The sequence below is a fragment of the Phoca vitulina genome, unplaced genomic scaffold (genome assembly GCF_004348235.1).
Source record: "Phoca vitulina isolate PV1807 unplaced genomic scaffold, GSC_HSeal_1.0 scaffold14, whole genome shotgun sequence".
NCBI classification, from domain to species: Eukaryota; Metazoa; Chordata; class Mammalia; order Carnivora; family Phocidae; genus Phoca; species Phoca vitulina.
Genome location: NW_022589717.1, coordinates 47046518 through 47063463, shown reverse-complemented (window position 1 = coordinate 47063463; position 16946 = coordinate 47046518). Strand labels below are relative to the sequence as shown.

The window sequence follows — 16946 nt, the reverse complement described above, 5'->3', positions numbered from 1 at the left end:
ACAAGCTGGGTCCTTCAGGAACACTTGGGGTGTCCTCAGCCAGGGTATAGGCGGTTATTCGGCAGGTGTGGGGTCGAAGAAATAGGAGTGGGAGGGGAATAAGGAAGAAGTGATTCCTTAACATCCCAGCAAAGGGCTGATCTTATCCTCGCTCCTTGAGATCTAGTAAGGTATGGTTTCTATGGAAACAAGGCCCAGACAAAGTCCCTCTCTCACTACCCACCCACACCATCACCCAGCGCTGGGAGCAGCACCGGTAGGATGGAAGCATATCAGGGAGAGGCACTTGTCTATTCCTGGGCCTGAGTTACATGCTGGCTGAGGAGGCCAGCCGCCCACAAACTGGCCCAGGGTTAGTTCTCTCAGCAAATGTAGACTCTGCGGAGAGGCATTTTTGTATAAGTCATATTTCTTTGCAGCTTAGAGAGAATGGTGGTAATTTCAGCTTTATCACACACACAGCCCATTAAATTGGGGGTTGTTACTGGTAGAGCTAGTAAAAAATGTTAAACTAGAAAGCACTTTAGAGTCTCAAAAGCATTAGGAGGGTCCAATTTAAAATATTTCAGCAAACTAGTAATACAGGAAAGGCACATCGGTGTAACTTCGTTCTATCTCTGTGTAAAATCCCAGTTTCACCTTGTTGAAGACCTGGGAGTAAAGAATTAACTTCCCACTATTCCCACACGGTGAAACAGGCAGATTTTAGCATTATTGCTTTTCTATAGTAGAGAAATAGTGAGGCATCTGGGAGTCGCTCTGGTGTCGGATTTAGACTCGAATTTCACTGCTGTCAGTTAATTGTGTGACCTTGAGCAAGTCACTCAACTTCCATGAGCCTCCATGTCCTCATCAGGTAAATGAAGATAATAAGAATTATTAGCAAAAAGACTGTTGTGAGGACCAAATTCAAAAAAGTGAAACATCTAGGGCATTAACTGGCAGTTATAGGAGCTCAACAAATGACAAAAGCCATTTTTGTAATGATGATTAGTAATTTTTAAAATCTCTGCTTGGGTTTGTCTTGTGGGAGATGGGATATATGAACATTTCCTCTGACGTGTATATCCTCACTCGGAGGTGAACAGTTTCTTGAAAGACAACCTCACATCACTTTAGACTTTTTTTGTGCTTAGAATTGCCCCTCAGTGCAATGGCTTTAGGACCTCAGCAACCATCAAGGCCAATATCCTTGTGTTTTATTGATCAGGTCCAGAGAAGTAATTTTCCAAGATGACAAATGAAGGGAATGACCAACCTGGGGTCTGGCCACGTTTAACGTCTATGATGGCTGCCCTCTGCCCTTCATGACTGACCGGAGCCCGCTCCTCCTCTTTCCCATCCATTTCTCCCTAGTGCTTTTCCAAAGGTCCTTTCCCAGAAAGTCCTTTGTTCTCCTTGCTTTCCCGAACTCTCTCCTCCCACCTTCCTCTTTGGGCGCTGATCTTTCAAAGTGCCGCCCAGAGCTTACCCCTTCCGATTTTCTTGGCCCCAGTCCCTTTTGGCAGATCAACTCCAAGTAGCTTGCACAAGCATCCACTTTCGGATGAATCACCATGCTTGTAGGTGTTTGTTTATGTCTTTGTCTTCGTCAGCAGACAGGGAGAGCAGAGACAAGGCTTCAATTTTCTCATACCATGCTGGAGTTCTAGATCAAAATACATTAACTGCAGCCCCCAGGCTTGCACAACAGAGTCTCGTTAATCATATGGCAAATCAATGAACCCGGGCCTTTTGATTCCCAGTCTTGTTTTCTACCTCTCGTGCCAGCCATTTATCTCCGGGATCTACCTTTTTTTTTTCTGTCCCCCTGTTCTTTCAAGAGAGCTCTGTGAGAGGAGATCATCAGAAAGACTTTGTCACTATATTAACTCACCTGTGAATAATGGCACAGTGTGGGCTGCCTGATGATTTTACAATCAGGGTTTATTTTGTCCTTCTTCAACTTGGGACACTTTGGACATTCTGCCTGGGGTTTATTTGTCTGGATTATGCAGGGTGCATTACCTTTAATTTGAGTCAAGACCTCCTTTGCAAAGCCCAGGATTTCGACCTTTTCTCAATGCTTTCTTTTAAAACAATTTCCCCTTCCTTCCAGCAGGTGGCAGTATAACACAAACAATAACCTGTGCCAACTGCAGTTTTGACTCTTAGGTTCACTTTAGCATTACAACAACAGGAGTCTCATTCTGGGTTAGATTTCTACAATAATTCCAAGTTGAAAAGATAGGGTGTTTCTAAAGATTTGATCTATCGGTCGTCTTTTCGCTGCCCATCATTCTTAGACATTTTCTCAGGTAGGAAGATTTAGCCTTCGTTATCTAAGAATTCCTTTATATTTTGCACTTGAAAATATAAACCAAGAGAGGATCCATAGGTAAAATTCTCTTTTAGCTGTTTTATTTTATGCAGTAGTCCTAATGAATTTCTTGTCGCTATATTTAATTCACTATACTATGTTAGTTAAGGTGAAATTATCTGGGTTATAGATGTAACCTCAGCTGAGAAAATGGTCTTTCCGTGGAATTTATTTGAATGTTTAGAAGTCCTAGACAGACACATATTTACCGGAGCATGTGTCTTTCAAAGAGTTATCTCAGCTTCCTAAAGTTAGTTTATTTTTTAGACTCAGCACAGTTGACGGAATTTGATTTCTTTAATTTAGTTTCTCAGATTTTGTTTAGTTATCCATAACTTCTAGGGAATTTTTAAAAATAAAACTGGAAGAAAATATTCCAGGTCCCATAGCCTGCATGTGTGTGGAGGACAGCGAGATGTTCTTGCATGTCTGGGAAAGGGGACAAGAGGTACATAAATGAGACTTGAAATCTAGAACGCCAGACGGAACAGACACAATGTAAGGAAGGGACCCATCTCCGAGGTTTGGGGCTGAACAAACCAAAGCTAGGGATCATTTAGAGCATGCAGCTGGGTCTCCGGGACTAGCACTGACCAAGAACTTAGAACTTAGATAGGGATGAGTCAAAGGGAGGGGGGTCATCTCATGCCAAGACACAAGACGGAGATGTGACAGAGATAGGACAGCTGTGGACACTGCAGCAGGGTGTCCAGTGAGGACAAAAGCCTCTCTCTCTCTCTCTTTTAAAGATTTTATTTATTTGACAGAGAGAGAGAGAGAGAGAGATATCACAGGTAGGCAGACAGACAGACAGAAGGAGAAGGAGAAGCAGGCTCCCCGCTGAGCAGGGAGCCTGATGCGGGGCTGGATCCCAGGACCCCGAGATCATCACCTGAGCCAAAGGCAGACGCTTAACGACTGAGCCACCCAGGCGCCCCAACAAAAGCCTCTTTTTAAAGATCAGCTCACTCAATCTGAATCCAGGGGAAGCTAGCAAAGAAAGATAACATTTCAGCTAACCCATGTCCCCTACCATGACTATCCCTCGTACCAAGATGCCATCCCAGAGAGGAGACTAGAAGAAATCTGAGCTGAGCAATTTGGAAAGGAAAACAATCCTGATATGGAATTAGATTTTTGAATGGACTGGGTTTGAACTGAAAATTGACTGGGAACTCATTTGTAAGAGACCAAGTCCTGGATCAGAAGGTGTCTTCTTGGTGAGATCAAAGGCTCACTGCTGTCTAGTGACCTCAGACCCAGGAAGGAGAGCCTATGCGTTGAGCAACTTTGGATGCTCCCCTCCCCACAGCATGGGCCACCCTTGGGGCCAAGAGATGCACCCCTGCACACCTCTTACAAACTATGTCCTGGATTCTGCATTATTCCCTATACAGAGGGTTCCAAGCCTGCTTCTAAGGCCTGTGACATCTTCTTTCATTCCCTTCTGTGGCTTGGAGTTTATACCTCAAGCTGAGGTGTGCCCAAAGGAAGGCTATTTTTGTGGCTGGAATAGGACATGTGGGCTTCAAGCTGCATGTGCCCACGGGCTGTCACGGTGCAGGCAGAACAAGTGGAAAGGGAAAGAGGTTAGCCAGGGGCTGCTGTATTCCCCCTTGTTGCCGTAACAACCTGGAGAACTTTCTGGAGGAATTCCACATGCACACCTGGCCCTGCAGGTTGATTTGTGGGTCTATTTATCAAGGGAGTGGGATAGAACAAAATTCATTAGTGTACCAGTTTGATTTATAACTTCTAAATGTTTAGACATGAGCCACCTGGACCTTCGTGTGCACTCTTGCCCTGGGCCCCGAGCACATCAGGAGTAGACCGCTTGCTCTCATGGAAGGAGGGCTCTGCGCTTCTGTTGGGTTCAGTTTCGGAGGTGAAAGTTACACTTCTGTGCATCTGGGTTGTGACTGGATGTTTGAAGCCTGTTCAATTATTGTCCAGATGGTGATTTCTACTACTATAAAAAGTTAAAATTTAATTCTCGGAGCAGTGCGAAACAAATGAAAAATACTTGGCAAGTCTGTTTTCTTCTTGAACTTTTAAACTTGTGGAGTCGGAGAGGCCTGTTCCCACACTGACATTATGGAAGTGCAGACCCCAGATTTCTCTTGCTGGTCACACACAGCCGTGCCCTGCACGGTGAGCCTCTCCTTATATGCCATTCAGGCCTGCTTCCTCTTTTCTGGCTAATGACGTAATTCCTTTTTTTTTTTTGGTCTCATTTATACTTCTAATTTATCATTCTTTGCTCAATTTCTTCTTCTGTGTACCCCTTCTGGAAGCCCTGGATAAGTTTTCCTCCCAGTCCAGGGCAGCCTGGAAAACTCTCTGGCCTTGTGGATCTCCCGCTCCCTTGCTCTGGCTCAGCTGATTCCACAAGCAGGATCTAGGCCAAGTTCACTCTTTGTCTTCCATTCTTGTTCCTATTGATGGAAGAACAAGCCAAAACATAGGAGGCAGAGATGTAAACAATGGACATCTCAGTGTTTCCACAGAGTTCCGTAACTAAAGAGGGTTCGGTCTGCAAGGTGCCCTCTAGGTCACTTTTGGGTCCGAGACTGAAGCCTAAAGGCTCTGGCTCACCATGGCCCAGCCAGCGTGAGGCCGTCACTCTGACAGATGGCTGGGCCTGGGCCTTTCCAGTGAGTTATGCTGTGTAACTCCCTTTCTCAAAGTTCATTTTGTTCAATTTCCACTGGCACTCCGAGAAACAAAAACAGACATTTTGTTTTCCTTAACATATTTCCAGATGGATCTACCCAAGAAATATGAGACCAAAAAAAAAAAAAAAAAAAAAAAAAGAACAGAAAAGAAAAGAAAAGAAACTAAACGTTATCCCTGCCATTTGGCATTATAACCACTGCGTACTTCTTTGAAGGGAGGAACGATGGTCTTGACGAAAACCAGTGTCTCTGTGAATGTGGCCTCACTGTGGGTGTTGCTCCTGGACGGCAAACAGATCATTGGAACACTGAACAATAAAGACCAATTACTTCGTTATAGGTAAGCTAATAAAAGTATATTGCTTTTCTAATATAACTCATTTCTATTTATATCAAGGGAAGTAAATACATTACTATATTTTACTTTATTTTATTGCATTTTATTTTTGCTCTAACTTTGTTAGAAGATTGAGATAGGAATTGCCTCATTTCTGAATCTTTTCAGTTGTATGTATGACTCATCTCTGAGCACACTCTCACTGCTATGGACTGAATGTTTGTGTCCTCCCAAATTCATATGAAACCTAACCCCCAACATAATGACGTTTAGAAATAGGGCCTTTGGGAGGTGATTAGGTCATGAAGATGAAGCCCTCATGAATGGGATTAGCGCCTTATGAAAAAGGCACCAGAGCGCCCCCTTGCCCCTTCTGCCAGGTGAGAACACAGCAGGTCGTCTGTGAACTGGGAAGCAGGCGCCCAGCACCACCAAATCTGCCAACGCCTTGGTCTTGGACTTCCCAGTTTCTAGAACTATGAGAACTAAATTTCTGTTTATAAACCGCCCAATGTGTGATATTTTGTTATAGCAACCCGATCAGACTGAGACATTCACCTACTGCCACATGTGATCTGGAATAAAGACAACTCACCTCAGAAGACCTCAGCAGAGACTCAAAGCCAGGCCTTGCCTCCTTTTTTGGTCCTATGATTCATATGTATCCACTTTCTTTTAAAAATAATTTGAAGTGATTTACAAGCAAAATTTGTATATATGTCATTGTATATATGATGGTAATACAACCATCATAATTATAACATAATTATAATAATGTAAAAACATAAAATAATATAATATAATAATGATTTTATGTATATATATCTGTGTGTGTATATATATATCTGTGTATATATGTGTATATATGTGTGTGTATATATATATATATATATACATATATATATACACACACACACAATCATGGAATTGGTTTCTGACCATTAGCCCTTGCAGCCAAATGTGTTCTATTTCTGTGCAGAGAATTTAGGACTAGAGACTTTCAGTTGTCCACTGTCCAGCCCTTTGGGTCAAGTCATAAACCCTTCTCTCCTCTGATTCTTTGCTCAGGCCCAATATCATCAAAGCATCATCAAGCCATAGCCAGCTGACTCCTGGATACAGACTTTACTATTTATCATTTTTTCCAATATAAACATCCAAGGCTTCCTCTGAACACTACATGTAAGGGTTTGTTTCTTACCTTGACTTTCAGATTTGTGTATGTTGTTCAGGCTTGTTATGCTTATCTATCTACCTCCCAGTTCTAAGACTATAATTTTCGCCAAGTCCACTGGTCCCTCCAGCCCTGTGCTCAAGCATGGCCTTTTGGGCATCCTGCTCATAGTGCGCTGCTCTCATTGGGTTGTAGGTGTTATCTAGAATCTAGACAGCCCAAGATTTTTTTTTTAAGTAGGCTCCATGGAGCCCAACATTGGGTTTGAACTCACAACCCTGAGATCAAGACCTGAACTGAGATCAAGACCTATACTGAGATCAAGAGTTGGATGCTTAACCTACTGAGCCACCCAGGCATCCCTAGACAGCCCAAGATTCTTACAGCATCTTGGTGTTTGTTAGAAATAGATACAACTGAAAGATCAATATCATTACTTTATTGAGAACTTGCTTCTTTGTCAAAGATTTTGTTATCTTCTGGACTGTGGTTTTAAAAATGATTTTGTCATTTATAATATAAATTATTCCAGGAAGGCCTTCTGCTACCAGATAGCTTTTCCTAAAACGTTCCTTTACCATCTCTCTTCTTTCTACATGCAGAACAAAAGCCTTCTGAAGTTTGGTTTTAACCAGAATTTATTTATTTTTTTTAATTTTCTACGATTCTACAAGAATTACCATTGTATTCAAATGAGTCTGTGTGGGGAAACCCTACAAATACAGTGCTTAGCAAATACTGTGCCACAGCATTTCCTCGTCTGGTATCCTTTTCTGAAAAACTCTCACCTCTTCTTCAAATATACACAGGCTTGTCGGATCATTTCCTCTCCTGAACTTATATACACAGCCCTGTCGGATCATTTCCTCTCCTGAACTTAATATTTATTTCATCCATTTGATAAATATTTATTGAGTGCCTGTTATGGGCAGAGACTAGGTATTAGTGATGCAGGGCGGAATAAATTGAATAAAACAGTCCTTCCTGCCCTCACAGAGTTTCCATTCTGGTATCCAAGTTAGCAATAATTAGAGGGGGAAAGAGGGAGTGGTTGCCTGGAGGAGGAAGTGAAGAAGACAGCAAAACTGGAAGAGGTATTTTAGCGGGAAAGCCTCAGGTAAGAAAACAAAGCTGACTGTGCACAGGCCTTGGGTGTATATTCCTGTCTTTCGGGAGAGAAGGAGAGAGTTGGGTGATGGCAGAGGGTTCTGTTAAGTTCTGCCACACTCTGGTGTGATGGTGTCATGGGTAGAGTAAATGTTGCTGAAGCCTGGGGACTCGGGAGGGGGCTCTGACAATACTTTCAGATGTTCATGGAGGTTTTCTCCTCAGGTAAATGGTGAGAGAAGGCTGGGGGCCCACAAACAGGAGATCTGGTCAGAGGGTGATTATATCACAGAGCACAGAACCCATAAAATTATCCAGATAAGAAGTGAATGTAGGTAGAATCAAGTCACATCTTGGCGAGTGGGGGAAGGACACAGAAAACAGTCATCACACATGAGATGGAAAGATGGACTCAGGACACCTGTTTGGGAAGCAAGCAAAGTGGTTAATTGTTGAAAGAATAGGTAAATGGACAAGAAAAAGTCATCAACCCATTGTGAGCTCCATAATTCTTTGACACATAGGAAGCCATTGCTAAGTCTTAAGTGGTGCAGTTTTATTGATAACTGTTGGATGACGCTGGAGGTCTAGGGGTGATAGGCTGATTCTGCCCAGGGGTGCTTGAGATGAAAAATTCAGTCTCAAGTCTGGCTATAAAGGGGCTAACTAACCTGGCAATAGTGAAGCAAGACCAGGAATAAGAGTTGGAAGTCCACGGTTCAAGAGGAGATGTTACCATAGAAAAAGGAGGGGGGCTAGAACAAAAGTCATGGTAAGGTTTGGGTAGAGAAGAGCCAGGGTGTTCTGGGGTTCCACTGGGACCACAGTCCTGAGTGACTGGTAAACAGGGATAAAAATCTCTCTCAGGATGAAGGACTAGGGTTTCACCTCCTTTCGAAACAGTATAACCTGCCAGGTCTCCTGTGATTCAGCAAACCATCATGGGAGCGGTGGCAGAAACAGAAGGTTCAAAAGTCCAAAGCCAGGTTCAGAAACCAGAAAGAGGCATCACAGAGCCAGAGCTTCCTCAGAAACCTGTGATCTCAAGAGAGCAGGGCAAAGGAAAGAAGAGCAGGACCACACCACTAGAATAATGGCAGTGATTGTTGATTTAGGAATTAATTTGCTAATACTTTTCTGGATGCTTGAAGCAAGGAGAAAATAGTAGGGATCATCTTCCTGAGGTAAAGATCATTCCCTCTGGAGAGGGAGGAAAGAAAGTCATTTTCTGGTGAGCAGTCCTGACAAGGGGGAAGTATTCTCACGACCCGTTGGTGAGAATTGTTTATCAGATGGTGATTCCCCCAGAGACCCAGGACTATGGCTGGCAAAGAGCCAGGAGAGAGCAAGGGATGGGGAGGGGTCTTCAAAGGGGAGAGACGTGTAATGAACAAGTTTGCTGTGAAACATCTCTGTCAGGTTACAACATTTTACTTCACGTTTAAAAAAAATCTTCAGTGGGGTTTCATTCTGGGCTTTTGAGGAAGATTGATTTTATTCAATGTTTTAATTAGTTTTTAAGACCCTTGAGCCATTTCTGTTCCTTTATTCTCACCCTCTACAGTTAGGACACCATTTAGGAATTTGACAGTATTTTTCCCTAAACATTTTGTCCTTTTGCGGTTGTCAAATATTGAATTAGATCTTGTTATAAACAGACCAGAAGCCAGCATTGTTGACATTTCCCTTCATTAGGAAGAAACTGAAAGCTGACATTTTCAACCTATCAGCTCTAGTTTGGTCTACCGGTAAGAACACAGTACGGGCCATGAGGCAATCTGGTTCCTTTCTTGCTCTCATTACAGACTCACTATGAGACATTTATAAAACTATTTCACTTAATGGGTGCCTAAGTGTCTCTTCAAAGGAGAGGAAAAGTATTGATTACCTCTAGGATTTAAAGTCTGAATGAATGAAAAAAGGCATTGATTTGAATCCTATGAGACTGAGTAAACCCAAAATTTGAGATCTGAATGAATGAATGAAGATGTCAATTGAAGTCCTGATGTTTCCTCTTATTAGTTAGTTAATTTTCTTCCACTGTCTCTTTATTTGCAAAACTGGAAAAATAACAATAGTTACTTTTTCCTGTGCCACGCATTATGACAAAGGATCAATTAGATAATGTGGTGAAGTGCTTTACATGGTGTGAAATGCTAGACAAATGTTAGGTTTTGTATTGCATATTACACAGGCTTAATGAGGCAGGTTACTTGGTTAGATTAATTGGCTTCTGGAATAATGTAAAGTTCAGGCAAGATCTGTGGTTGAGGTATTGGAAAGCTAAAGTCCTATTTCACTCCTGGAACTCATCATTAGACTAAATTGATGAATGTATTTTTCAACCTAATCCCCTCAAAAGTTTGAAACTACAGTTTTAAAACCCTATTCATAGAGAATTAACTGGTAGGATGTTGAGGCCAAGGCAGCTAAGACTATGGTAATTTATGTGCCTCAGTTGGATTTTTTGAGGAAAGGGGGCAAAGTTTGGAAGCAATTAGTTGGAGATCACAGCAAAATTCATGAGAATATTGACTTAGCTTGAGAAGTAGAGTATGAAAAAAAATTCTCCCACCCCACCAAACAGATGGTCCTAGTTTAAAGGTGGCCCAATAGGGGCTGGACAGAAAAAAAGGAAAATGAGCAATACCTGATTCAATCCAAGAGGAGAAGACCTTTAAAGTTACCTTTCTTTCTTTACATCCTACAGTACATCCATGGTTTGACCGGTCCCTTTTTCCATGGGGAGTCAGTTTTATTCCTTACTAATTCTGATTCAGTTCAGGCTGACTAATATTTGGTCCAAACCCACATGGAAAAAGTTTTGAGTAAAAGAGATTATCTTTACTTTCAAATTCTGAGCAAAACTAAGGTGCTGCTCAATCCCCACTGGAATTTGGATGTTAAGTGGGATGTTTAAATTTTGAACGTCGATTAATGCAATCTGTCAGATCTGACAAAACTTGTTGTTTATTCCTGGCAACAAGGAACTTTTTTCTCAATCTGTTGTTCTCTTCGTTGCATTAATAAAGTGAAGTTTTGTACTCACCAAAGGAGAAAGAACCCCTTTTCCTCCTGGCTGGTTAAGCCTGGGTCCATGGCCTTCTGAGCAGAGTACTGGCTAGATCTCGGCTGCACTCACACCCCGCTAAGGGCATCACTATTCATGCTCTGAGGTATTTCTAGGTTAGGTAACTGGCCTAGATGAGGAGTCACTGCATTCACACTGATATGTCTGCAGACATAGGGGTTTCTGAGAGAATAAATAAGCATTTGTAGCCTGTAAAGTTATTATCCCTCCTCCCCCCAGGTGTAGATATCCTTATTCTTAAAATTTGGGAAATTGGTGGTATATATGGGTGGAAAATAGAGAATGCCTGTCCTCTCTAAAGACCATGTACAAGAGTTCCATTCATGATGGTTAAAACGCCCAAGTTTTAGAAGTCCTTGAGGAATTGTGGAGATCTGCCAGAGGAAGACTGACAGAATAAAGGTAATTAATCTACAAGTCAAAGACTTTCTACAAAGTTGAAAATTGAATGGGCTGCTGAATTGATCGTGAGTACTTAGGCAAAAGGAAGCATGATATCCTTTTGTGCAAATTCCCTAGAAATTAACTTTATTTCTATGATTGACAGACTGATACATTAGGGCCTGAGTCCCTGATACAGTGGATGGGCTATTTCATGCTATCCTTGTGAAGAAGTTGGAGAAACGTGGACGAGGCTGCAGGAGTAAAGTGAATTTACCTGTATCGAACATTTACATCATTGAGCATGAATTATCGCAGGATTCTGGAGGACCTGAAAGGCATGGGGATATTTAACCCAGAAAAGGAAAAAAAGTTTCCTTTTTTTCCCCTTTGGGGGAATAAGCATAACAGGTGTTTTAAAATACTTTTAACAGCTCTATCATCAAAGAGGAATTAGACATTCCTTGTATCTCAAGGAGGAGAATTTGGGATTAGGGAAGCAGATTTCCTAATGTAAGGGAAAAGGTTTCTGTCAATCAGTCTAATGGAATGGACCGTCTTTTGAGGTAGCAAATATTATTTTCCTCACAAGTTCAAGAAGAGGCCAGTCACCTTTCTAGGACATTATTTAGTAGTTGCTTGTATTAAAGGGAAATTGGATAAGATAATTTCTTCTGGTCTTTTCTAAACTTCTAGATACTGAGATAAGGTTGGAGAAGTTAGTGATCAGAAAGCAAATGAACATCTTCCTCTTTTTCATCATGACTAAAGGAGCATATTACGTTTTGTCACAGAAAAGGCTTACGTTCCTAAGTGCCTGGGATTAGAGATAAACCAGGAATAAGGAAACTTTATAAATCCACAAATAACAACAATTTCCTAAAAGCATCACATCATGATATAAGCCATCAGAAAGGGGGCGGGTACTGCATTCTTTTTTTCAGAAGACAAGAATGTTTTTCAGATGTATTCAATCCAATTGGAATTGTGATTGCCATATAATAATTTGAACTATGAATATTGCATTTTCTCTCACATTCTAGGAGCAGTTTGTCTGAAAACCAGATCCCTTTGCAAATGTAGGTAAATCTTTTTCTTAGTGTTTGAAGTTATCTGCAAGTTTTCCTTTTCCTCCTTAGATTGTGGAGGATCTTGATTCCCATTTTAGGAAGTTGATAGATTTTGAATTCTTCTGACCACGTGACCTATATTGAGAAATACAGTTTATACCTTGACCCATATATGCATTATAACTGAAGCCAAGTATTTGAGAAATAACACTTATACTTATGCACTGGTATAATACCCTGAAATTTTCAATTCCGTTCATTAATAATTACTGTTCATGCCCCACTAATTTCACAGAATTTGCAGATGAGAAAAACCCACTACCATAGTCAATAGTTAGTTGCTGGAAACGCAAATAATGACAGAATAAATGAGAGAATGGAGGTTTTGCCACTTAAGGCATTCCAGAAACTAGTTACGGAAAGATAAAGTTTGCATATATACTGCATGAAAAGTCCTGGGGTTTGCAATACATTTACATATTCCTCTTCACTTCCTTTCTTCTTGTCTTTTCAGCCTCCTCTCCCCGCCTCCCAGAGAAAACCACACACCCCTTACAGAAGCCACCTGAAACATGAAAGTCCATGCAAGAGATGCTTAGATAGACTTGCATTCGCTCTGTGTATCTTAAAGCTTTACATCTAGAGAAGCAAGTTTTAGCCTAAAGCACGTCTGTCTGTTTACGAACACCTTCAGGTGACTATGAAGATAATGCAATTGCTGATACACTGCTCATAGCTGCTTGGGTAACCATTCTTTTATTATCAGGAAGGCAAATGCAATTTTTAAGATCAAAGTGGACATCTCTTGGAAGCTCCATTTATTACAAAAGGCTAAGGTGTCCACATTCCTAGGAATCAAAGGGACTGAAAAGCCAGAAAAGCAGTAGTATTCAAGAGGTGAATGCAATCCTTGACGGAGAGCAACCACCGAAGTCGGTGACAGGAACAAGAGGTAATTTAATTCTGAAAGTTACCAACTCTGCAAGCTCTGGGGTTAAGCGAGGTGCCTGATAACGGTGATTGCCACAGCCGGGGTCTGCCTGACACACCATTTCGGCTGCCAGCGCAGGGACTGAGAATACTTGCATAGTTTTCACCATCTGAGATTCCCTTGGTACCATTTTGAACCCATTTCCGCCGAGAACAGGAGCCCCACTCAGCGACTGCAGGGGAAGTAAAGTAGAAGGTCATTATAACCCAGGCACTCTTATAGAGTATTTGGAAAACCATCCTGGATGAATTCTAGCCCTGAAAACATGGCCACCTCAGAGAGTAGCAACCAGACTGTGGCCGTTTCCCTATCAGCTGCCATCTAATGGCAGTTCCACCATATTTAGGGTCCTTTTGTATCCTCCCCCAAGCCCCAACCTGGCTTTAAATCCCCCGTAGACCCCTTTGCCAAGGCTTTCCGATGGTTAACTTCAGGAAAGCCCGACAAACATCTATCTCTCCAGCTGGGCCCTCTTCAAATGCTTACTGGAAACTCCACCGCCAAAGAACTTTTCTAGTAGTTTTGAATATCCTTGAAATCTTGGCCAAAGCATTTGGAAGAGTAACAACGGGTCTTTATTATTTCTTCTCAACAACTCTCCAGCCGTTTCAGAGTATGAAGAGGCCTTCGGAAATTCTGGATACTTGATAAGTGTGCTTCATATTACAAAATAAATCTTTTACCTCTCCCTTTTCATCAGGCTAATGTCTTCTGAAATCCCCTCAGCATTCCTGAGAGTTTATCTTTCCAGAGACTAGAATTGCAAGAAGTATTTTCTTGATGTTTATTGCATTATTTTTTGTAGTTTAAAGGGTTAGTGTTACAGAAGTTGGTTTTTATACTTGGGAGCTTCGCCACTGCAAACTTTTACTGCCCATATTATTAACGAAAAGACAATATTGATTTTAACACATTTTAAACAGATCCTTAGAAAGTATGCAAAGCCTCAATCACAGACATTCTTCTTGTCCTAAGAAAAAATATATGATAGTTTTAAATTTATGAAAATTTTAATGTGATCAAAAGGATACAGCCGGAGGAATAGATAATAGTATGCCTTGGGCAATCTCTGGGCTGACTTTTGGAGAAAGTTCACCATTTGCCGGTAATGGTCCTAAGAGTTGGGCAAACTAAGCTAAATATATATATTTTTTCTTTTTCTTGAGATGCACAATTCTCATGTCCACACTGAAAAAATAAAGAACTTAACTTTGTAGAGACCAATAGATTATTGTAAATTCTTATCTATATAGAATTTAAATTAATGGCAGGGTTCTCAAAGATTATTTATGCCAGATATATCCTTTTGATTGAACTCCCCAAGTTTAAGTTATGGGAGCACCTACTCAGAAACACCACCTTCCCTTATAATTCCCAACAGGGTGTAAACAGAGGCTTAAATACTGCTTCATATTTTATATCATTTAAAGTAAAATAGTTAATTTAAATGATTCTTTAGGGAAAAGGCAAAAGAACAGAGAGAACTGAGAAGAGGAAGAGAACATCTACAAGGAGAATATGCATTTTCAGTGAACTCTGCCTTTTCCTGATTCTCACGTCCGCACACTTCCTCTGATGCTTAGCAAAGTTTGACAAGGGATGATCCATGTATTCGCTGCAGCTTGTAATTTGCTACAACTTGTAGGTCTGACTTTTCTCCAAGGTGCGGATATTGTTGCCACCTGTTTTCATCCATTTTATTAGAGATAATTGTCCTCATGGGTCCCAAGTTGACACGCCTGAAATGAGTTACCTGCCCTCTCTCCCGCGGCCCCTCCCTCAGCCGCTACTCACTCGAAAGGGTCGCTGGGATCTGCCCTCTGGAGCTCTGGAGGGATGGGGATCCTTTTGTAGTACATTTCCCAGTCGAAGGCGCCTCGCATGGCATCCCCAGCTTGTGCCTCATACCCAAAGTGATTGTGGTCAATGACATCGATCATGGGGCACACGATGGTTTTGTGGTTTAGTGCAATTTGGTCTAAAAAATGAAAGCACAAAATAGGAAATGACATGCCCGCCTAGGCCATCTATCATTTTTCAGCAAAGAGAAGCCTACAGATCCTTCCTTATGCAGGGATGCTGCTTGCAGCCTGGTTTCCTGTCGTTGTTAGGGCACTTTGTGAAATCTCTTCCAAGGCTGGACTTAATGTGATGGGACAGCGATTAGGTACAATTAGTGTTGTTGTATTTTCCTTTAAGAAAGTTATGTCCCAGAGAGACTTGTGGAAGTCCATTTAGCTCTCCCTCTGTCACATTTTTGCTCTGACCTGTCCCCAATCTGTCATTTTATAGTGCATCCAACATGCGTGGAGTATAAACAGTACTTGTGTTCCTTCAAGCATACAGTGGGAGCTTGCTGAGAAAATATCGTCCTCCTTTCTGGAGGTTCCAAAATGTAAATATTTAACTTCATGATTCTTTTTTTTTTAGCCTCTAATCTTAGGATGGTCATGATGGCTGTTCCCTACTAAATGCTGATAGATCACACAGAGAATTCTTTGCTCTCAGGCTTACCAGAGATTTTGCCATGTTCTATTTGGCTATTGTCCTTTGATATAGACTCTGTTTATCAAAGCTATACAGTTTTATCTTTTCTCATTCTAACCAAAAATATTTTAGCTGGCCTGATACTATGGTTCCTATTCCTGCTACTATCACATTCTTGAGCAACTGCTAAGTGATTTGCACTCTTGCTACTTCTCATCCTCCCAGCAACCCCATAAGGTGGCTACTATCGTCATTCTCAATTTACGAGTGAGGATACTGAGCTCAGAGAAGCTAAATAACTTGTCAAGGGTCACTCATCTCTTGAGAGCAAAACCCAGGCTGCAACTCCTGCTTAACAGTCCAATCCTAAAACCTGGGGTCTTTCCAGTTCTCCATGGTGCTTCTCGTGTGATAGCTTTTTCAGTTCCAACTCCTTCCTTTTCCATGTAGATAGTATTATGGTGAGACTTCAGCAGCACAGGGAATTGGCGTTTACACACTTTGCCTCACCTGGAATAGCTACAGGTGACGGAGAGTTGACTATTGAACAAGAAGGGCTCGAACTGCTCAGGTCCACTTATAAATAGATTTTTTTTTGATATAGTACAGTGCTATAAATGTATTTTCTCTTCCTTATGATTTTCTTAATAACATTCTATTCTCTAGCTTAGGTTATTGTAAGAGTACAGTATATAATACATAATACCATACACAGTAAGTGTCAATTGACTGTTTCTGTGATTGATAAGGCTTCTGGTCGACAGCAGGCTATTGGTAGTGAAGTTTTTGGGGAGCCCAGAGTTACACGTGAATCTTCGACTGCGCAGGGTGCTGGTGCCCCAACCCCTGTGTTGTTTAAGGGGCCAACCGTATTTTCTCCCCAAGAATGTGCACTCAGTTGGTATTTATTATAACAAATATATTGTCTGAAAGAACTTTTAAGTATGAACATCTGCTTTCTGGTTATTTGGACGATCTGATGTGGCATGTGGAATAAAATACATTTAAATATCTTAAAAAACATATCTTTTAGAAATAATGAGGTTTGGTTATTTCAGTATTATTATTTGGTGGCCCTGATAAGGCTGGGTGGGGAAGCCACAGAATCCTGTAGAAGATCTCTCCTGCATATTTATATGTCTGCCTGCCCCTCCCTCCCTCCCTCCCTTCCTTCCTTCCTTCCTTCCTTCCTTCCTTCCTTCCTTCCTTCCTTCCTTCCTTCCTTCTTTCCTTCCTTCCTTCCTTCCTTCCTTCCTTCCTTCCTTCCTTCCTTC

General features: G+C 41.5%; 1 protein-coding gene across 8 annotated transcripts in view; it reads right to left on the bottom strand.

Annotated features, from left to right (window-relative positions):
- Positions 1 to 16946, bottom strand: part of GALNTL6 (polypeptide N-acetylgalactosaminyltransferase like 6) — a 1076341-nt gene that overhangs the window by 69532 nt on the left and 989863 nt on the right. For all 8 annotated transcript variants that reach the window (XM_032413198.1, XM_032413199.1, XM_032413205.1 and 5 more), the window contains one exon: positions 14980 to 15163. In XM_032413198.1, coding sequence (XP_032269089.1) covers positions 14980 to 15163 — 184 coding nt within the window. The remainder of the gene's footprint in view (positions 1 to 14979; positions 15164 to 16946) is intronic.